General features: G+C 41.2%; 1 protein-coding gene across 4 annotated transcripts in view; it reads left to right on the top strand.

Annotated features, from left to right (window-relative positions):
* CHD1L (chromodomain helicase DNA binding protein 1 like) overlaps nucleotides 1–22,856 on the top strand; it is a 47,668-nt gene that overhangs the window by 15,548 nt on the left and 9,264 nt on the right. For 3 of the 4 annotated variants that reach the window (XR_009449838.1, XM_059674091.1, XM_059674092.1), the window contains 12 exons: nucleotides 1,266–1,421; nucleotides 2,141–2,233; nucleotides 5,329–5,425; nucleotides 7,589–7,662; nucleotides 9,640–9,750; nucleotides 10,409–10,523; nucleotides 11,134–11,287; nucleotides 12,185–12,350; nucleotides 14,877–15,025; nucleotides 16,840–17,003; nucleotides 17,747–17,952; nucleotides 19,264–19,362. Coding sequence is in view for 2 of the 4 variants with exons in the window: in XM_059674091.1 (XP_059530074.1) it covers nucleotides 1,266–1,421; nucleotides 2,141–2,233; nucleotides 5,329–5,425; nucleotides 7,589–7,662; nucleotides 9,640–9,750; nucleotides 10,409–10,523; nucleotides 11,134–11,287; nucleotides 12,185–12,350; nucleotides 14,877–15,025; nucleotides 16,840–17,003; nucleotides 17,747–17,952; nucleotides 19,264–19,362 (1,584 nt within the window). In the remaining 2 variants the exon portion in view is untranslated. The remainder of the gene's footprint in view (nucleotides 1–1,265; nucleotides 1,422–2,140; nucleotides 2,234–5,328; nucleotides 5,426–7,588; nucleotides 7,663–9,639; nucleotides 9,751–10,408; nucleotides 10,524–11,133; nucleotides 11,288–12,184; nucleotides 12,351–14,876; nucleotides 15,026–16,839; nucleotides 17,004–17,746; nucleotides 17,953–19,263; nucleotides 19,363–22,856) is intronic. The other variant, XR_009449839.1, reaches the window with a different exon arrangement.

The following is a 22,856-nucleotide window of genomic DNA, read 5'->3' as shown; positions in this document are numbered from 1 at the left end:
TTCCCAAGAGGTCTGGACCCAGAAACTGGCCTAGTGCAAATAGCTTATCGATAGAAAAGAAAGAATCAATAACCAGAGGATACCTTCCAGGAAAATAAAGAGCCACACAAAAATCAGATGTTGGTAGATTTCTCATGTTGTTCCCAGTTGTCTGCTCTTCATGACTCTCCTATTTGTTACATGATTCTACATGAGGGCTTCTTTGGGTGAATTTTGGGAGAAATAGAAAGTGTCGGCTAATAGTCAGACTTTGACATATAATTTCTGTAAGGACTTGTTAACTTTCTGTGCTATGTCCTGAGGCAGAACAGTATATGGGTGCGATAGCCCTCCACTACTGCTCAGCATTCCACAACATTGGCTCTTCTATCAACATTGCACTGAAACGAAAAGTCTGGAATGGCTGTGCGGTGGAAGTGAAGGAGGAAAGCCTTCCTCATTCATACAGTTGCCTCTTGTGGGCTTCGTCCTGGCATCTGTGCACCTCTGCCTCACAGAATTATCTGTATAGCCCTATGATCTTATGCCAGGCCGATTATTCAAAACAAATGGTAGGCGTTCTACTAGTGGGTGTGAGTGTACTCGGTGAGTATGAATTGGAAAGGCTTCTCACACAAAAATCCCCACACCTCAGGCTGAGGATTCCTTGAGGAACCTGCTCTGATGTTGGTTGCTCATGTTTAGGCTTGCCAGATGAAATATATGACACCTAGTCAAATAATACATGGGGCATACTTGTATTAACACATCATCTGAAATTCACATTTAACTGAAGTCTTGTATTTTCATTTGCTGTCTGTGGCAACTGTACATGCGGTGTAATGCCAATTTTGGCTGATTTTGAAGTTGACCACACTTAGGGGAGGAACAAGGGAGTTGGTGTCAGAGAACTAAGTTTGAATGCTAGCAACAGTAGCATCTAGCTGTGTGACTTTGGATAAGATGCTTAAGTTTCCTGAGCCTCACGTCATTCTGAAAATGGGGAAATACTACTTACTTGGCCTGTGCATTTCTCAGATGTTATGCTGATCAATGAGATTATCAGTAAGAATCAAGTTTGTTGGGTATTTCTAGTTCTTCAGAGCTGGTAATGATTTCAGAAGGAATTGGGAAGAACCCAGTGAAGGAAGAAACACTGAAAAATTACCATATTGGCTTAGAATGCAGAATGGGCATGAAAATGAGAGAAAAAAAATTGCTGTATGTTCTCTAGTAATTGGTCTTACTTCTATCCCACACTTCCTGTGTGTTTTTTTCTTACACAGCAAGTGAACTACACAAACTCTTGCAGCCGTTTCTGCTGAGGCGAGTGAAATCTGAGGTAGCTACGGATCTTCCCAAGAAGACAGAAGTAGTGATATACCATGGCATGTCGGCACTGCAGAAAAAGTACTACAAGGCCATTTTGATGAAAGACCTAGGTAATCGGAGGGCCCTTGCCTGTTTGGTCTTCATGCAGGGAAATATTGTATAATCACACTCACTTTGTACAGCAAGACGATGGGCTGGAATTTTGTATTCTGAATATATTCAGGTCAGCTACAGTGAAACTGGCTGGAAGGAATAGCTTCAGTATAACTCAGACCTGATTGGCTGTTGCAGTTGTGAAATTCCCTCCCCCACCTCTCCCACACTCAGTTTTCCTTATTGCAAACACTTGTAGGTGTTCCAGTCATGCCTTTAATTTTCCCACCCTCTTAGATATTTACATTTCAAAACGTTTTTGTTGAATCAAATTCACTGGGAGGAATTGGGAGTGAACGGGAGAGATAGGAGTGGAACAATCAATCTCTCTCTCTCTCTCTCTCTCTCTCTCTCTCTCTCTCTCTCTCTCTCTCTTGTCCCTTGGCTCCTGAGCAGCAGTTAAAGAAGGAAATTTAGAATTTTCTAAAGAATAACAAAGTGCTCCTGAGTTCAATTTATAGTTAGTGCCCTTCTTAAAACAAAATGATGGTTAAGGAGACTTCCTGTGGACGTGCTGTTAATTCTTGATGCGATTTAATGAAATTTGGGAGGTTAATACAGGTTTGAAAGACATATTATTAAAACGAATAAGATTATATATGGAAACATAGAGGGTTCCTTTTTTGCTGTTCAGTAATTCATCTCTATTTCTCTCTCTCTCTTTAAAAAATTCCAGATGCATTTGAAAATGAGATGGCAAAGAAAGTTAAACTTCAAAATGTCTTATCCCAGCTTCGAAAGTGTGTGGATCACCCATATTTGTTTGATGGTAAGGCAGTGTTTTTTTTTATTTTTTTTTATTTTATTTTATTTATTTATTTTTTTTTATTGCTTAAAGTATTACAAAGGGTATTACATATGTATCCATTTTATCCCCCCGCCCTAGACAGTCCCCTAGCCTCCCCTATCACCCAGTGTCTTATGTCCATTGGTTATGCTTATATGCGTGCATACAAGTCCTTTAGTTGATCTCTTACCCCCCTACCTCCTGCCCCCCAACCCTCCCCGGCCTTCCCGCTGCAGCTCAACAATCTGTTTGAGGCAGCTCTGCCTCTGTATCTATTATTGTTCAAAAGTTTATAATGGTCTCTATTGTCCACGAATGAGTGAGATCATGTGGTATTTTTCCTTTATTGACTGGCTTATTTCACTTAGCATAATGCTCTCCAGTTCCATCCATGACGTTGCAAATGGTAAGAGTTCCTTCCTTTTTACAGCAGCATAGTATTCCATCGTGTAGATGTACCACAGTTTTCTAATCCATTCATCTACTGATGGGCACTTAGGCTGTTTCCAGATCTTAGCTATGGTGAATTGTGCTGCTATGAACATAGGGGTGCATATATCCTTTCTGATTGGTGTTTCTGGTTTCTTGGGATATATTCCTAGAAGTGGGATCACAGGGTCAAATGGGAGTTCCATTTTCAGTTTTTTAAGGAAACTCCATACTGTCTTCCATAGTGGCTGCACCAGTCTGCATTCCCACCAGCAGTGCACAAGTGTTCCTTTTTCTCCACATCCTCTCCAGCACTTGTCGTTTGTTGATTTGTTGATGATAGCCAGTCTGACAGGTGTGAGATGGTACCTCATTGCTGTTTTGATTTGCATCTCTCGGATGATTAGTGACTTTGAGCATGTTTTCATATGTCTCTTGGCTTTCTGAATGTCCTCTTTTGAAAGGTGTCTATTTAGATCCTTTGCCCATTTTTTGATTGGATTGTTTATGTTTCTTTTGTTAAGTTGTATGAGTTCCCTATAAATTTTGGAGATTAGGCCCTTATCAGATATGTCATTGGCAAATATGTTTTCCCACACAGTGGGTTTTCTCGTTGTTTTGTTGATGGTTTCTTTTGCTGTGCAGAAGCTTTTTATTTTGATGTAGTCCCATTTGTTCATTTTTTCTTTAGTTTTAAGTGCCCTAGGAGCTGTATCAGTGAAGAAATTGCTTCGGCATATGTCTGAGATTTTGTTGCCTTTGGATTCTTCTAGAATTTTTATGGTTTCCTGTCGTACATTTAAGTCCTTTATCCATTTTGAGTTTATTTTTGTGTATGGTGTAAGTTGGTGGTCTAGTTTCATTTTCTTGCATATATCTGTCCAATTTTCCCAACACCATTTATTGAAGAGACTATCTTGGCTCCATTGTATGTTCTTGCCTCCTTTGTCAAATATTAATTGAGCATATTGGTTCGGGCCGATTTCTGGGCTCTCTATTCTATTCCATTGATCTATATGCCTATTCTTGTGCCAGTACCAGGCAAGGGCAGTGTTTTTTCACTTACTCTGTTAACATTTCTGTGGCCAACATGTTGGCAGAATTCTTCAAAAGAATTGCCAGTATTTACTGTCTATTTTCCCTCCACTTTATTAATATTTTTATGTTGATGTTATCTAATATATTGATCATATTCAAATTTCTGCAGTTGTCCTCTATAATATCACTGATGGCTACTTTTTTTTTTTTTTTTTTAAATTCAAGATCCAGTCATAGATCCTGCTTGCATTTGTCATGTCTCTGTTTTCCTGTAATTTAGAAATATCTCTCACTTTTATTGTTGGGGCCATTTTTTGTCTTTCATGAAATTGGCAATGAAAGAATCAAGGCCATTTGTTTTAGGGGATGTCTTATAATCTGGATTCCTCTGATAATATTTATATAATAAGATGTCCCTTTGTCTTGAACTTTGTCAGCCTTTCACCACTGTTTTTCCTAGCTTATCAGTGACCTCCATGTTGCCCAACCAGTGATTGTCAGTTCACATTTTAATGAATCTCTCAAAACCTTTGACACAGTTGATCACATCTTCCGTGTTCTTCACGTGGGTTTCGGGGCAGCACTTTCTCTTCTCCACCCGTGTTACGTCTGCGCCTTCTTAGCCTCCTTTGCGGTGTCCCTCTTCATTTTATGGATGTCTGTCAGTTCCCTCTAAGTGCTGTGTTAGCTGCATTCTGTGCATTCTGATATGTCATGTTTTCATTTTCATTCAAACTGTTGTGGTTTTTTTTAACTCATCTAAGGCAGTGGTTCTCAACCTTCTGGCCCTTTAAATACAGTTCCTCATGTGGAGACCCAACCATACAATTATTTTCGTGGCTACTTCATAACTGTCATGTTACTACTGTGATGAATCGTCATGTCAATATCTGATAGGCAGGATGGCCTTAGGCGACCCCTGTGAAAGGGTCGTTTGACCGCCAAAGGGGTTGCGACCCACAGGTTGAGAACTGCTGATCTAATGGGTAGTCTTTGGGACAATTCCAGGACTTCTGTGTCTGTGGGGGCTCTAGTAGGGATAGGAACAATGCAGAAGGTTTGCTGCAGTAATTTTAAGGGAGTCTTTGCCAAGTAGCACTATGAATTGTTTAAAAACGTCACAGCATCTTAATTAGGTGCGTATCAGAACTTTTTTTTTCCAAGGAGGCGGGTGTTGGGAACATGTACATTTTGAAAGCAGCCCTCCAGGTTAACCTGACTGCCATCCCCAACTTGAGACTTAACTAGAGATTACAACTAAGCCTATTTCTTAATTTGTTTTCTAGAGTTAAAGCCTCCAGATATTAATTTTGGGTCTCTTTGGCCTTTAGCATCTCCCTGTGCCTCAGTATCCTAGAGTCAGTTTGTTCCTTGGATAAACATTTGTTAGGCATATTGAGTGTGCCAGGCTCTGTGATAGATGTTAAGCAGCACCGAGATGATCATGCAAACAAACAATTATAAATTGCCTTAGAGAGAGACGAGATGTGGGCCAATTATCAGTTGGCAGGAGCTGGGCCTCTTGCTGTAGCCTGGCCATGGGTTTCACCATTCACGGAGTCTGGCCTGACTGGGGAGACACTATTGAGAGTGAGTTCTTTCTTGTCCAGGTGTGGAACCAGAGCCTTTTGAAATTGGAGACCACCTGATTGAGGCCAGTGGGAAACTTCACCTGCTGGATAAGCTGCTGGCATACCTATATTCTAGGTAGGTGGTAGGCTCATGTTTTGTGCTCTGAGCTGGTGACTGTTAAAACTAGTATAATCAGGAACTCACCGATTTCTTGAGATTAATTCCAGTTTTGCAGTTTTCAAGACCCTGATTCAGGTTCTACCTATGCAACTACACCTCCTACCCCCATTCCTTCCCATCCTACCCCATCAACTCCATAATCATCTTTTCCTTTCTTGAATTATTACAGCATTTAGGGCAGTGATGGCGAACCTTTTGAGCTCGGCGTGTCAGCATTTTGAAAAACCCTAACTTAACTCTGGTGCCGTGTCACATATAGAAATTTTTTGATATTTGCAACCATAGTAAAACAAAGATTTATATTTTTGATATTTGTTTTATATATTTAAATGCCATTTAACAAAGAAAAATCAACCCAAAAAATGAGTTTGTGTGTCACCTCTGACACGTGTGTCATAGGTTCGCCATCACTGACTTAGGGTCTTAATCTAGTACTTGGCCATGCACTGCCTTAATTGGTGTATATTAACCAAATCACTCAAGCTATATTTAGTTCCACAGGGACAGAGATAACGTCAAGCATTTCTTTTAAATTGCCTGCTGGTACCTTGTATTGAATTGGCACATAGTAAGGCTTAATAAATACTTACTTTTATTAACCCTGTGATGTTTTATTATTTTTTTAATGTTTTTTTTAATTGATTTCAGAGAAGAAGGGAGGGGGGGGAGAGAGAGAGAGAGAGTGAGTGAGAGAGAGAGAAATATCAATGATGAGAGAAGATCATTGATCGGCTGCTTCCTGCACACCCCACACTGGGGTTCGAGCTCGCAACTTGGGCACATGCCCTGACTGGGAATTGAACCGTGACCTCCTGGTTTATAGGTTGATGCTCAACCACTGTGCCAAGCTGGCCGAGCCTGTGATGTCAGCAAAATCTTGGGAGGTTCTATCTCAGAGACATGAATTGGGCCTTGGGAGACCAGGTCATTTCTGGAGCCTCTAAAAGTTCAGCTAAGTGATCTAGCCTGATGTTCAGCCGGTACCTGATCCTCCTAGTCCTAGTCCCCAGAGGGACAGAGTAGTCTAGAGAAGTCCTAGCTTCCAAAGAATTTAAAAGTTCTTGGGACTATTTCCCAAGTGGGCCTGAACCAACCTAAAACCTCAGATTTGGCAAATGCACCCACCATTAGGAATGCGCTAGTCAAATAATTGCATGTCTTATTATATTCTATTGGCTCTGAGATATATATATATATATATATATATATACTGTAAGTGTGTTAGAGTTGGAGAGGATCCATAAATATCTTCTCTCTAACCATTTTATTTCATAGGTGTTGAAACCGACCCAGAGTGCTTGTGTGACTTGTCTAAGGTCAGCCAGTCAACAGTTGGTAGAGATGGGATTAGAGTTGAGGTCTTCAGCTTCAGGTTTAATGCCTTTTCCTATTTGGGGCTAGAGTCGTGAAGGAATTCTTTACAATTCTTCCTGTTGTACCCATTGTAAGCTCAGATGAAATGAAAATATTGCTTTGACAGTGCCATACTTCTTTGTGTGTGACAGCTTAAAATAACTGATATCATGGGGCTCTCGGCTTGACTTCATTCTTGGCTTAACCCATTTTGCCTCCTCCTCTCTTCACTCCTCTTCCTATACATAAGTTTTCTCATGTATCTTATGGGATATCACCTGCCCCTTGCTTCTCTAATGCTCGATAGACTTCAACCAGCATAGCTCTAGAAGAGAGGATAGTGACTTTACACCCTCCAGTAGATGTAGATGGCCGACCCCAAACTCTTCAGTGTTTTCCCGGTTTTTTGGTGCATTTGCATTTTGCATCTTACTCTTCTAATGTCTTTTATTTGCTGTTAAACTAAGATTTTCTTCCCACTTGGTAAATTGATCTTACAGAGCGAGGCACCGTGGTTATCCTAGGGCTGCATGCACTCCATGGCGCACTGACACATGCCCCTGGGGGTATTCCCTCTCTGCCTCGAGGACTACTGTGAAGGATATGGCTGCGTTTGGACCTATGTCCTTCCATAAGGCATTTAGCATTTCAGAGGAAATCTCTGTAAATGATGATGACATTTATATTTCTGCTTCAGCATTTCATTTATTTATAAACTTGCATTCTTTGGTAAATTTTACTGGAAACTTTTCTTTTTCTTGCCAGGGGCCATCGAGTTTTACTTTTCTCCCAAATGACCCAGATGTTGGATATTCTCCAGGACTACATGGATTATAGAGGTGACGTCCCATGGCCACTACATTTCTCCAGCCTTTTTCGGACTTAACAGTCCAGATAGGTTCATGAAGAGTAATTGAGGGTGTGGGGATGTTACAGAGGAAAGCATAGAAGAACATTACTCAGAGGCAAAGGCAGATTAAAAGTAAGGAGAAAAGCGTGTGACGCAGGGATTGACAGCAGGGTGCAAACACGTGGGCAGAAATAAACACACATTCCTATCGGTGATGTGATTTAAAAATACGGGTCCTGGAGAAAATGTGTATTGCAGAAATGTTGAGAATTTTTGCAATGTATGATAAATAGTTTTAGTGAAAGGAGCTATCAGTGTCCTGCAACATTCAACTCAACAGTTGAGTACCTGTTCAAGGTCGGTGGAAGAGATGAATACTGAAATTATAGAGAGCCCACATATCAACCAAGAAAGAGGTAAATGGAATTTTTAAAAAATATATATTTTTATTGATTTCAGAGAGGAGGAGGAGGAGAGAGAGAAACATCAATGATGAAAGAGAATCATTGATTAGCTGCCTCCTGCACGCATGTGCCCCGACTTGGAATCAAACCATGACTTCCTGGTTTGTGGGTCAACGCTCAACCACTGAGCCACACCAGACAGGCAAGACAAAGAATATTAAAAGTAGCAAAGTAGTTAGTTACCTACAAGGCATCTAGTTACCTATAAGACTGTCAACTGATTTCTCAACAAAAATTTTGCAGGCCAGAAGGGAATAGCAAGAAATATTCAAAGTGATGAAAAGCAAAAACCTACAACCAAGATTACTTTACTCAGCAAAGCGGTTATTTAGAATCAAAGGACATTAAAAGAGCTTCCCAGACAAGAAAAAGCTAAAGGAGTTCATCACCACCAAACCATTATATAATGTTAAAGGGTCTTGAAGGAGGAGGAGGAGGAGGAGGAGGAGGAGGAGGAAAAGGAGGGGAGGAGGAGGAGGAGGAGGAGGAGAAGGAGGGGAGGAGGAGGAGGAGGAGGAGGAGGAGGAGGAGGAGGAGGAAGGGATAAAAAATATGAACAATAAAATGGCAACAAATACTTATCTGTCAGCAATTGAATCTAAAAAACGAACAAGCAGAACAGAAACAGACTCATAGACACAGACAATTCTGATAGTTGCAAGATGGGAGGGGGATGGGGAGATGGGTGAAAAAGGTGAAGGGATTAAGAAGTACAAATTGGTTGTTACACAGTAGTCATGGAGATGTAAAGTACAGCATAGGGAATGTAGTCAATAATATTCTAATAACTATGTATGGTGTCATTGGGTATAAGATTTATTGGGATGGTCACCTAGTAAGTTATAGAATGTTCAGTCACTGGGGTGTCACCTTAAACTAATATAATGTTGTATGTCAACTATAATTGAACAATAAAAAAATTATTTAAGAAAAAAGGAGAAGAACTCATAGACAGTCTCCCAGAGCCACTTGATGCCCCCCAGGTACTGTAAACCTGTCCAGTGGACACTTGCAGGAAATGCCATTGGCACATTGAGGAATCCCCAGGTTTGTAAACATGGCGTGGGCACATAATTCCCCTCTCCAACATGGGTCTGCGGTGAAGCCAGAAGCCATCTGGCAGGCTCACTCACCAGCTCCCAAGCGCTTGTCTTGCTGCTCACATAAGTGAGAGTTATGTCGTAGCCAAACTGGGAACCGCTGCACAGCATGGTCCTCAGTGTGCTTGAGGGAGAGGCAGGATTGAACACTGAGTCCAGGAATGCCAAGTATATCTTACCAACTGCATGTATTTAAAACAGCCGGAGGAGTACATTATGGAAAGTTCCTTGGTAAGACAATAAAATGACCCCTAAACTTAAAATTTTGCCTGTGGGATTCGCTTACAATTGGGGCATACTTGTGTAGGGAAAGGGACAAAATTAGCGTTTGGTTTTGAGCTGACAGTGCTTTATTCGAGTATCTGAAAAGGATTAGTATCTGTTTTCTTCTCGCATGTGAAGGCTACAGTTACGAGCGTGTGGATGGTTCCGTGAGAGGCGAGGAGAGATACCTGGCCATTAAGAACTTCGGACAGCAGCCCATTTTTGTATTTCTTCTGAGTACCAGGGCAGGTAAGTCACATTGGCATTGGCAAAGGCAAGTAAGGGATGATGCAGGACTTCTACATCTCAGCACTTAGTATGTTTTTCCTTATTTCTCTGAAAGTGTAGGTCAGTCCTGAGGAGTATGAAAAATGGGACTTTTAGGTCGCTGCCATAAGTTTACCAAGGTACTGGCCTTCTGGCATGGTTTCTATTGCAGCCAGCCTTTCTTAGCTGTCATCTCATCAGAGAAGTAAGGCTGAAACCTGGGGTCGTCAGGGAGTGATTCTAATCTGCTTTAACCATGGACCTGGGATTGCCCCAGATTTCAATAATTTTGTGGACAGTTTTATTCCTAATTTAGCAGAGGTAGCTCTCCTCCCCAGCCATGAATCTGTGAAATGAAATCGGAATCTGTCCACTACTTACGTGTCCACTTGTGCTGCTTTCTCCTACTCCCCTCATTCTGTTACTTTCCATAGTTAAATTTTCCCAAGTCAGGCGCTAGGAGCTCAGGGAGCAGTTTGAACCACTGCAAGTTTCTGGAGTTAGAGATTGGGGTGAGTTTGAAGGAAGAAGCCCGATATTTTGACAATTCAGTGTATCAATCTGACCTCTGTAGCCGTGTGTCTTTTCTAGTCTCTAGTCCTCATACTGTCGATCATTCTCCTTCTTGCATTGTTTTCAGGTGGAGTTGGCATGAACCTGACGGCAGCAGATACCGTTATTTTTGTTGACAGTGATTTCAATCCTCAGAATGACTTGCAAGCAGCCTCCAGGGCTCACCGAATAGGCCAGAACAAGTAAGAGATTTAAGCAGCGGCGTGTTTCCACTTGTTGGCTACTCAGCAGTCTGGTTTGGGGAGGAAAGTGGTGATCCTGTGATAGTCCCAGACTGGAGCTGAGAGACTGCTAGGGGTTAGCCCGGGTTTGCAGCTGACTGGGCAGGGCACGGTCTCACTCAAGACTTGCTTTGTTAAACAGAGCAAAATCAAAGTGTGAAAGGACTAGAAGGAACCTTCAGAAGTTATTTAACTCATCCTGCCGGAGTTAGGGTCTAACTCAGTTAAAAAATTTGTGGTGTGATGGAACTAAGCCGAAAAGATGGGTCTTACTCTTTGACCTGAAGATAATTTAGGTTTACCAGAGATTTTCTTCTGCCACAGATAAGGAATCCCAGTTCTGACCGTCTCATCATCCCTTCCTTAACTCTTTTGGAAAAGCCTAGTGAGACCCTATGTGAGGTCAGATCTCTCTTAACAGTGGCTCTGTCCATGGATAACAATGTCCCTTTAAATGTGCCCCAAACATGGCATTTTGGGTTTATGTCCTTTTAGGTGCATCACCCTTGTATGCTTGCACCCATCTTTGCAGACTCCGGTAGCACACTCCTCTCCTTTGACTTCTGTACAGGTCTGTTAAGGTTATTCGGCTGATCGGCAGAGACACCGTGGAAGAGATAGTTTGTAGGAAAGCCGCCTCCAAGCTGCAGCTCACCAGCGCAATCATGGAGGGAGGGCATTTTACCCTGGGAGCCCGGAAGCCTGCAGTTGATGCTGACCTCCAGGTATAGTAGGTTGTTCTTCACTTCAGAATATGTCAGGGTTTGTAGTCAGTGCTCTCTGTGGATGAGAATGTAAGTGAAAAGAACTAGCATTGCCCTGGCTGGTATGGCTCAGTGAGTGGGGCGTTGTCCCATGGACCAGAAGGTTGCTGGTTCGGTTCCTGGTCAGGACACGTGTCCGGTTTGTGGGCTCAGTCCCAGTAGGGGCATGCAGGAGGCAGCCTATCGATGTTTCTCACATAGATGTTTCTTTTTCTCGCACCCTCTCCATTGCTCTCTCTCTATAAATCAACAAAAATATTTTTTAAAAGACTAGCATTAATCACCCACTCTCCTCAACTATACATTTGGTCTCTGGACAAACTCTTCCTCCTCTAGTACCTATTGCATGCAGGCTGCTGTAGGAGCTAGAAATGAATATGATATAGAAAGGCAGCAGAATAAAGAATAACGATGTGCTTTGGATCCATCTGACTTGGGTTCAGATCCAAGCTTTGTCACTTGTTGACTCTGTGGCTCTGAGCAGATATCTTAACCTCTTAGCTCTAACAGGGTCTCTGACTTCTCTGTGGCTGTTGAGAATGCCTATGAAAAGGACTCGGTCAGGAGGGCAATGGTAATGCAAGAAATTACTATTAATCTTCAAAAAAAATAATTGGAGGCTCATAACTTGTTTTTATTATGAGAATTGTCAAAATCAACATTTCTGGCCATCATTTATCATACTTTCCATTTAGCCATCATCCAATTGTTAAATGGCTCTGTTGGTTTCTTATCATGGGGAGAGAAGAAACGGCCCACCGTCAGGGAAGGAATACACCTGGTGTCACTTGGCAAATCCCTGATATCCCGGTGTTTGACTTCACGAGAACTGACTGGACTTTGTTTTCTCCATTCAAGTTGGGTGAGATACTCAAATTCGGCTTGGATAAACTGCTGTCCTCTGAGGGGAGCACCGTGGATGAAATAGACCTGGAGTCTATCCTGGGAGAAACAAAAGATGGCCAGTGGGTCTCTGATGCCTTGCCGACCGCAGAGGAAGGAAGCAGAGAGCAAGAGGAAGGAAGTAAGTCGGGGGTGAGGGCAGCACAAAGGGCACAGCCCCCCTGGGCTAGGACATGAGATGAGTCCCCATGGAAGGTCCTCAGTACTGCTCTCTGGGACGTCTTTTTCCTACCCTGCCTGTTCTCATCTTGGGCACACTGTTTAAGACTGACTTGGTCCAGGAACTCTTCCAGACTGACTGGGCATTATCTGGCTATTCCCTTATAGCTGAACTTTGAATCAAAGTAATGATATTGATGCTTATGTAGTATCAACCTCAAGGATCTTAGTTTGTACTTTTCCTCCCTTGGTTGCAAGCATCTTCTTCTTTATTAGTAAATCCGACTGTCCTTAGTATGGTGCTTTCCATATAGTGATTCCTTTTCTGAATAGTATGTTTTTTAAGTTACAGTTAACACTGAGTGCTCTGTGCTCAATCAAAAGTGTGCACTCTGTCATGTGCTTTATACACCTAATTTTCCATTTACTCTTCACAATACCCTACGAGGTGCAGGCACCAATTCATTTTAATTTTTTAACGAAGCAATACATGTCAATCATGAGATGATTTGGTCATTCTCTTAATTTTTCTGAGTTTGGTTAACATTTGTCTATTTCTATTCTGAATATTTGAATTTCTGATTTGAAGTTTTTTTGTGTGTGTTTTTTTTTCACGTAGTAGCTTTGTAAGGGTGTTCCCTGATGTCTTACGATTGTTTAGAAAGGACTTTACTTTTTTGTACCAGTGGCAACAAGGATTCAGTGTGGACTTGGGTGAGAGATTTGAGGGTCTAACTAGGCTTCTTAATTCAAGAGAACCTTATCCCATGGGTACAGAGATCAGGGTCAGTGTCTTTACTGGATGGGGCCTCCTCCTTTTTGGTGGGGAGTAGGGTTGATGTGACTTCTGGTCTTGGGTTCTCTTGTCTCTGTATGACCCTGAGTTTTCATCACTTGCTTCCTTCCTACCTTTAGCCATAATGCAGCCAAGGCATGTCTGCCCCTTCTAAGTTGTCCAACTGCCAAAAAGCAATTACTCTTTCAGGCAGCCCAGCATGTTTGTAAGTTGAGAATTGCCTGTAATATGAAGCTACATATGTTGATCATATTTGACACTTCCTGGCCCTTGAATTATTTTTTTTCAGCTCTTTATTGGTTTCCACATGTTGATAGAGCATCTCATTGAAAGCCCACTGTTGATTTAGTTAGCAAGTGCTAATTAGAATTACAGCTGGTTGTATTTGGGTATACGTATGAAGCAATTGATCTCTTGAGAATAAAAATATTTTGCTTTCGTACTCTCTAGAGAAAACATAGCTGATTTCATAATGCTGTGAAAATATATGCTTTGGTAATATATACTATTAAGTACACTTCAGTTTAGAATCATCATTTCACCTCTCTGTGGTTGCTAGTCTTGTCATGAGTTTCCTTTATCAGTGATTCATGATCTTGGCAGGTCACCCAACCTCTTTGAGCCTTTGTGTTCCCATCTGTAAAATGGTGCTATTAATGTCTGCTTCTCCCTTTTAAACAGTTGTAGAAATCTAGTGTGATAATGATGTGAAAGTGCTCTGATAGCATAACATGCTAATTCAGGATTACACTATTGCTGTTATTGTAATTGGCCCGTTATCACTTCTCCTATAGACACAGTAATATACTGAAAAGAGTACACTGGCCTTAGAGTCAGAAAATTCTGCCTTATTTATTAACAGTAAACATTGGGGAGTCCCTTGATCCCTGTCTTGGTCTGTCTCCGTTTTCCCTTTCTTAAGTGAAGGGGTTAGTTACACCATGATTGTGGTGAGGCTCATGAAAATGCTTTTTTTTTAAAATATATTTTATTGATTTTTTACAGAGAGGAAGGGAGAGAGATAGAGATTTAGAAACATCGATGAGAGAGAAACATCGATCAGCCGCCTCCTGCACATCTCCCACTGGGGATGTGCCCGCAACCCAGGCACATGCCCCCGACCGGAATCGAACCCGGGACCCCTCAGTCCGCAGGCCGATGCTCTATCCACTGAGCCAAACCGGTTTCGGCATGAAAATGCTTTTTGAGATCTGGAAAGACTACCGTAAATCTAAGGGATTATGTTTATGATTCCTCATTTTTCTCATCAGTTTGCCACTTGCTTTTTTAATATTACAGAAAAGGGGGGAAAGAGTTGAGTATTAAAAATGTGTTCAGAATATGTTCTTAGTTACTAATGTCGGGAGGTTTATGCTGAGGAATAGTGTGGCATGAATGAGTGATGAGTGATTCAAAACTCAACAGGACGGAGGTACTCACGGACCATGTAGAGATGACCAAAAGGGCTTTAGCCATGCTCTCGCCTTTGAAAAATAAATGTGTGAGATGTCCATTTGGATCCACAGCCATCGGTGTCAGTGGGATCGGAAATGCAGCACCTTCATCACAAGCTAGTCTTGGCTCATTTAGAATATAGGCTGTTCTTTGTTCACCCTGGTTATTGCTCTGAATAGAACTAATCAATTTTCTATAAATATCTAACGTTTCTCTTTTTATGTTTTATATTCTTAGAAAATCACATGTACTTATTTGAAGGGAAAGACTATTCTAAGGAGCCCAGCAAAGAAGACAGAAAATCATTTGAGCAACTGGTGAATCTTCAGAAAATCCTTTTGGAGAAAACTAGTCAAGAGGGCCCGTTACTCCGAAATAAAGGCAGTGTAAGACTATCTATAATAATAAAAGCATAATATGCTAATTAGACCCACAGTGGACCATCTTCTGGACGTCCTTCCAGACAAAGCCCGGGCTGTGAGGGCTGAGGCAGCCACCGCAACCCGGCCCTTGGCTGTGAGGCCGAGCCCCTTACACGAATTTCATACATCGGGCCTTTAGTTAATTTATTATTATTATTTTTTAAAATATATTTTATTGATTTTTTACAGAGAGGAAGGGAGAGAGATAGAGAGTTAGAAACATCGATGAGAGAGAAACATCGATCAGCTGCCTCCTGCACATCTCCTACGGGGGATGTGCCCGCAACCCAGGTACATGCCCTTGACCGGAATCGAACCTGGGACCTTTCAGTCCGCAGGCCGACGCTCTATCCACTGAGCCAAACCGGTTTCGGCCTCTTCCATACATTTTTAAACTTCCCATTGCTGCATAAATTCCCGCTGGCAGATGGTGTTTAACCTCACACTGATGGCCTTCGTGTGTAGTCCTGGCACCCTCTGTAGGATGGACCACTTGTAACCTAGGCTGGATGCTTCCATTGCTCGCTGATCTTTACGAAGTGACATGCTTTTGCAGCTTCCTGCAGTTTATTTCCAATGTAGCAATAAGGTACATACATAATCACTAAAAACAAGGAATGTAAGTATGATTAACTGTACTGTAATGTAAAAACTATGTAGAAAGTTGGCATAAAAAACATTAGGAAGGAAAATTTATTTTGCCACTTACTGCAGGTGAAAGCAGCTTGTCCACTTAAGCCACCCCTGGGATCACTGTATTACAGCGATATACGTACCCTTCTCTCGATGATCATGACCCCATGTCAGTAGGAGAGGATCGCAGTTACACTATATCTCTAATGCCCATATTATTTATGGGCACTTAATATGTACTCTTTGAATGCTAGCTATAATTAAGACAATCATGATGTTGAAATATTCTGTTTAAGAAAGAAATACAGCCGAAACCGGTTTGGCTCAGTGGATAGAGCGTCGGCCTGCGGACTGAAAGGTCCCAGGTTCGATTCCGGTCAAGGGCATGTACTTGGGTTGCGGGCACATCCCCAGTAGGAGACGTGCAGGAGGCAGCTGATCGATGTTTCTCTCTCATCGATGTTTCTAACTCTCTATCTCTCTCCCTTCCTCTCTGTAAAAAATCAATAAAATATATTTAAAAAAAAAAAAAGAAAGAAATACAATACATTGTATGAAGATTTTCATTAAAAAAATGGTTAAACCTAAAATGACATCCTGCAAGGTATGCTTTCCATTTTTAAAAAGTGATTTTTCTGAAGTGCCTGATTATTTTTTTTTTTAAATATTTTATTGATTTTTTACAGAGAGGAAGGGAGAGGGATAGAGAGTTAGAAACATCGATGAGAGAGAAACATCAATCAGCTGCCTCCTGCACACCCCCTACTGGGGATGTGCCCGCAACCAAGGTACATGCCCTTGACTGGAACTGAACCTGGGACCCTTCAGTCCGCAGGCCGACGCTCTATCCACTGAGCCAAACCCGTCAGGGCTGAAGTGCCTGATTATTAATGAAATTAATCAAAATGACATACAGCTTTACCAAACATGCCAATCCTTTGGCTGAGTTCAGAGCTCAGTGTCCTGGTCGCCATGCCTTTGAGATGTGTGATGGAAGTGTAAATTGAAGTGGCGTGGAGATGCAGCGTTTTGGGAAATATTAAGCATGTTGCTGCCATACAGAGTGTGTTCTAGGGAGGAATGAAACTCATGAAGGAACAGGCAGCCCCCAAACTTCTTGGTTATAGATCTTGTTCTTCCCACAGGTTCTCATGCCAGGCCTTGTGGAGGGGTCTGCCAAGAGGAAGCGGATTCTAAGTCCTGAAGAGCTGGAGGAGAGAAGGAAGAAAAGACAAGAAGCAGCGGCCAAGAGAAAGAAACTAATAGAAGAGAAGAAGAGGAGAAAGGAAGAGGTGGAACATAAGAAAAAGTATGTGGGAGTTATTTGACTGCATTATCAATAAAGCTGAGGATCACAGTTGGTAAAAGAATCACTATTGTATACTGAATCCACAGTTGAACATCACTTTAAAAAAAAAAAAGTATTGATTGATTTGAGAGAGAGGAGAGAGAAAGAGACATCGTTTGTTGTTCTACTTACGCATTTACTGCTTGATTCTTGTATGTGCCCTGACTAGGGATTGAACCCGCAACTTTGGTGTATTGGGATGACGCTCTAATCAACTGAGCTACCCCGCTGGGCTAGGACATCATTTTAAAATTGCAGGGGGAAAAATTGCAGAAAACTTTTATAAAGCTGGCAGCTCCTACTGGTAACAGTATTTTTATAATGATTAAACTTTAACCTAAAGAGTTTACTGAGGTGAAAAGTCCCGAGTGCCTAGGCAGAGAAGATACATTCAGTTGAGGCAAGAAAATTTAAGACCTTATTGTAGCTAATAAAAAGTAGTTTACTCACAGTCCCTTTCAGTCATGTTCTTAAGAACAGGGACATCTGGTGGCTGCTCATTATTGCAGTATAGACAGGAAGCAGTCAAGCTAATGGGTAAGCCTTCTTGTTTATTAACAGATGGGCAAAAACTCAAATCAGGGTGAGTTTCTAATTGCATTTCCACTCGGCACTCAAATGTTTGTGAATAGCAATACAAAACGTGCTCCACGGGAAATGGTGATTGGCCTGATTAAATTCCTTTTCTCTCTGGCCTGTTGAAGGATGGCCTGGTGGGAGTCCAATAATTACCAGTCCTCCTGCCTGCCTTCCGAGGAGAGTGAACCCGAGAATCTAGAGGACGGGGAGGATGAGAGCTCAGTCCAACTGGACTATGAAGATTCAGACTCGACCTCCATCAAGTATGTTAGTGGTGATGTCACCCACCCACAGGCCCGTGCGGAGGATGCTGTGATCGTGCACTGCGTAGGTAGGAGAAATGGTACGGGCTCAGGGTGGGGGCCTCAGTCTTTATGGTGCTAAGAACTGGGGAGGATGAAGCAGAATCCTGGCCTAGTGCAGTCTTGTGTGGTCAAAAAAAAGTGTGAATTTTAGCGTCAAGAGACTTGGATTTGACTCTTGTCTCTCGTTTACCTGGTTGAGTAACCCAACCTCCCTGGGCCTCAACTTCCTTATCCATATAATGGGATGATACTATCTACATTATTCTCTTCACAAGGTTTTTAAGAGAGTGAAAGGAGGCAACATCCATAAGACAAATGAATCCTTTGAGTAAAACCAGAATTCCAAGCATGTTTCCCCCTCACACTCTTTGCACTTTTTTGCTTCCTCTGCCTGGAACCCTCTTTCCCCAGTTAGCCACCATCAAGCATTGTTCAGATGTCTGTGTGTCAGAGAGATCTCCCTTGCTTGCCTTACACAGAACAGACCCCTTCCTCACGCCTCCATTTCTCTATCTCCTTTCCTACCTTATTTTATTTGATGACACATATCACCATCTGACATTATGTATTTGACTGTTTGATTGCACTAGAAAATAAGCTTCATGGGAGCAAGGTTTGATGTCCACTGCTATAACCCTGGTGCTTAGAACAATGCCTGACACGTAATACATGCTAACAAATGTTTGTAATATGAATGAATGACTCTAAATACAAGGTACTAACCAGCTATGTTAACACCAGCTTGAGTGAATCATTTAACCTTTCCTCTTGCTTACCTGTAAAATGGGAGTCACGTATTGTTGTAAGTACTAGTGCTATAACTCTCTTTGTTTTGTCACGTCAACTCTCCACTCTTCTTCGGTCATCTCCCAGGAATTACAGAAGTTCTACAGAGATTTTGCTCTTTCAGAACACTAATTTTTTCGATGCTTTCCTGTTATGATGGCTGGGTATATTAGAGAAAATCTAAACATATTTGAGAAATCCAACCTGTGGTATTCCTAGGAGATTAGATTGATTTTTCAAAGGGAAGAAAAAACTTCCTTCTAGAACAGTGGTTCTCAACCTTCCTAATGCCGCGACCCTTTAATACAGTTCCTCATGTTGTGGTGACCCCCAACCGTAAAATTATTTTCTTTGCTACTTCATAACTGTAATTTTGCTACTGTTATGAATCGTCATGTAAATATCTGATATGCAGGATGTATTGTCATTGTTCGCGACCCACAGGTTGAGAACCGCTGTTCTAGAAGTCTATTTGGTGTAACTTTGTTGTTTTTTAATTGTGGACTGGACTTTGCCTCCTATAGAAGAAAATTTTCTCTTTCTTCTGTCAGATGACTCTGGCCACTGGGGCAGAGGTGGTTTATTCACAGCTCTGGAAAACCGATCCACTGAGCCAAGAAAAATATATGAGCTGGCTGGGAAAATGAAAGGTAAGGAGCAAGCAGAGAGAAGGGTTAGGGATGGAATAAGAGAGGACACTTAGGGTACGTATCATGTGGGTTTAAAAAGCAATAGATAAGGAGTCGGAAGAGCTGGATAAGGAGTCTGAATTCTGTCATCAATTAGCTATTTGTAATGTGACTTTGAGGCAGTCCCTTCCCCTCCCTGTGCCTGTTTTCTCAATTATAATTTGTGAATAATGGGACTGTAATGAGGATAATGAATGTGCAACTGCTTTGGTAAATGTTGATCCCTGCATGCATGTTAAAGTTTAGGATTTCATTGCTTATCCAACTCACCCCATCTTCATAAGGCAGTGCTCGGCAAACTCATTAGTCAACAGAGCCAAATATCAACAGCACAATGATTGAAATTTCTTTTGAGAGCCAAATTTCTTAAACTTAAACTATATAGGTAGGTACACTGTTATTAACTTAATTAGGGTACCCCTAAGGCTTAGGAAGAGCCACACTCAAGGGGCCAAAGAGCCGCATGTGGCTCGCGAGCCGCAGTTTGCCGACTACGGCCATAAGGGAATCTCTCATGAAAATGTGAGAGCCTATGGGAGAGAAATCAGACACACCATTAAAGTGCTAACAGAAGCTGGGTGCTGTAGGGAAGGAGGCTGTATTATAAAGAGCACAGGCGGGGGTGAGGCTGTATGGTGCCAGGGGGATTTGGAAGTCTGAACAGTATTCTCCCTTGGCAGAGAGAAGGGGTAAGGGCACCTCCTCTTATGAGCAGAAATCACAAAGTGGCAAAAGGAGTAAAATTATTTCCCAAAGAACTCGAGAGGCTAAAGGACCTTATTCAATAGAGAAGGGCCCTTCACATTTCTCAGAGATTTTTTTTTTTTTTTTTAAATTCTGCTCAGTTCTCTAGAATGGACTTAGAATGAGTAAAATACTCTTTCTACTAAAACAAATTACTGGAAGATGGCTTTTAATATGTGTTGAAATAATTAACCCAGGTCTAGATATTGATTGGGCAGTTACAAAAGCCCAGAGGAGGTCAGAGCTAGAGGTGCAGATGGAGGAGTATCTGTTGGGATCCTTGTTTGAAACCAAGAGGGAGATATGAATCTAGGATGGAATGCATGTCCTAACAGCCTAAAATGCACTGTTCTATTTATAAGAAGTTTGTGTAAACCCCATGGTAACCACAAAGCAGAAACCTAGAGCAGATAAAAAAAAAACAAAAACAAAGAAAGGGGAAAAAGAGCATTCCAGCATAGAAAATAACCAATTTAGAAAGACAGGCAGAAACAGAGGGAAAAGAAGAAACAATGGAAATGCAAAACAACCAGGAAACAGTTAATAAGATGGCATGGGTAAGTTATTTTTATATATCAGTAATTACTTTAAATGTAAATAGATTGGATTCATGAATTAAAAGGCACAGAACGGTTGGATGGATTAAAAAATTAAAAGAAAAGACCCAACTATATGCCTCCTACAAGAAGACCCACTTGAGCCTTAAAAACACACAGACTGGAATTGAAGGGATGGAAAAAGATATTCCATCTAAGTGGAAACCAAAAGAAAGAAGAGTTTGCTATACTTACATGAGACAAAATAGCCTTTAAGCCAAAAATGGCAATAAGAGACGATGAAGGTCATTATATAATGATAAAGGGATCAATTCATCAAGAAAATAGAACAGTCATAAATATATATGTACCCTAAGTACATATCATTGGCACACCTAAGGATATTAAGCAAATATTAACAGATATGAAGGGAGAAATAGACAACAATTCAATAATAGTAGGAGACGTCAACATCTCAGTTTTAGCCATGGATATGCTCTCTCCAGATAAAAAAATCAACAAGGAAATGATGGGCTTGAACCAGACATCAGATCAAACAAACCTAACACGTATAGAATATTCCATCCAAGAGCAGCAGAGTATACTTTCTTCTCAAGTGCGTATGGAACATTTTCTGGGATAGATCATATGATAGGGCACCAAACAAGTCTTAGCAAAACAAGAAAATTGAAATCATACCAAGCATCTTTTCTGACTACAGTGGTATAAAACTAGAAATCAACAACATGAGGAAAGCTGGAAAATCACATGGAAACTAAACAACACATTCCTGAACAACCATTGGGTCAAAGAAGAAATTAAAAGGAAAGCCAAAGAATATCTCAAAAAAGTGAACACAGCATACCAGAAACTACGGGATGTTGCAAAAGCAGTTTGAGAGGGCAGTTTATAGTGATAAATGAATATATTAAAAAACTAGAAAGATCGAAAATAATCCACCTAATGTTACACCTCAAGGACTTAGAGAAGAAAAACAAATTAAGCCCAAAGTTAGTAGAAGGGAAGGAAATAGCAAAGATTAGAATGGAAGTAAATTAGAGACCAGAAAAACAACAGAAAAAAATTAACAAATGTTTATCATTTCAAAAAGAAATAAAATTGAGAAAACTTTAGTGAGACTAAGAAATAAAGAAGACTTACCCTAGCCAGTTTGGCTCAGTGGGTAGAGCGTCAGCCTGCAGCATGAAGGGTCCCTGGTTAGGTTCTAGTCAAGGGCACATGCCCAGGTTGCAGGCTCAATCCCCAGTAGGGGCATGCAGGAGGCAGCCAATCAATGATTCTCTCTTATCATTGATGTTTCTAACTCCCTCTCCCTTCCTCTCTGAAACCAATAAAAATATGTTTAAAAGAAAAAAGAAATAAAGAAGACTCAAATCAGAAATAAAAGAGGAAAAATTGTAACTGAACCTACAGAAATACATAGAATCATAAGAGACTACTCTGAACAATTATATGCCATCAAATTAGATAACCCTTAATGGATACGTTTGTAGACTCTCTTCGATAAGAGGTGTTGGGAAAACTGGATGGATACATGCAAAAGAATGAAATTAGACCTCTTTCTTATACCATATAAATGAACTCATCAAAATAGATTACTTACTTAAATGTAAGACCTGAAACCATAAAACTCCTAGAAGAAAACATAAGCAGTAAACTATTATTATTGTTGCTTTCTCAGCAAGGGAAACAAAAGAAAAAAATAAACTAAAAAGTTTTTGCATAGCGAAGGAAACCATTAACAAAGTGAAAAGACAACTGACTGAACGGGAGAAGATATTTGCAAATGATACACCGATAAAGGATTAAAACCCAAAATATGTAAGGAACTCGCACAACTTAACACCTAAAAAACCTCCAGATAATCCCATTTGCACTGGTCGATGTGGCTCGGTTGGAGCATCATCCCATACACTAAAAGGTTGTGGGTTCGACTCCTAGTCAGGGTGCGTACGGAAGGCAACCAGTTGATGTTTCCCTCTCACGTCAATGTTTCTGTATCCCTCTCCCTTCTCTCTTTCTGAAATCAATAAGAACATATCTTCGGGTGAGGATTAAAAAACAAACACCCAGACAATCCAATTAAAAAACGGGCAGATGACCTGAATAGACATTTCTCCAAAGAGGACATACAGATGACCAGCATAACTAATC

Source organism: Myotis daubentonii, chromosome 18, assembly GCF_963259705.1.
Source record: "Myotis daubentonii chromosome 18, mMyoDau2.1, whole genome shotgun sequence".
In the NCBI taxonomy this organism is placed as follows: domain Eukaryota; kingdom Metazoa; phylum Chordata; class Mammalia; order Chiroptera; family Vespertilionidae; genus Myotis; species Myotis daubentonii.
Note: the sequence above shows the minus strand (reverse complement) of the source record. Positions and strands in the feature narration are given on the sequence as shown.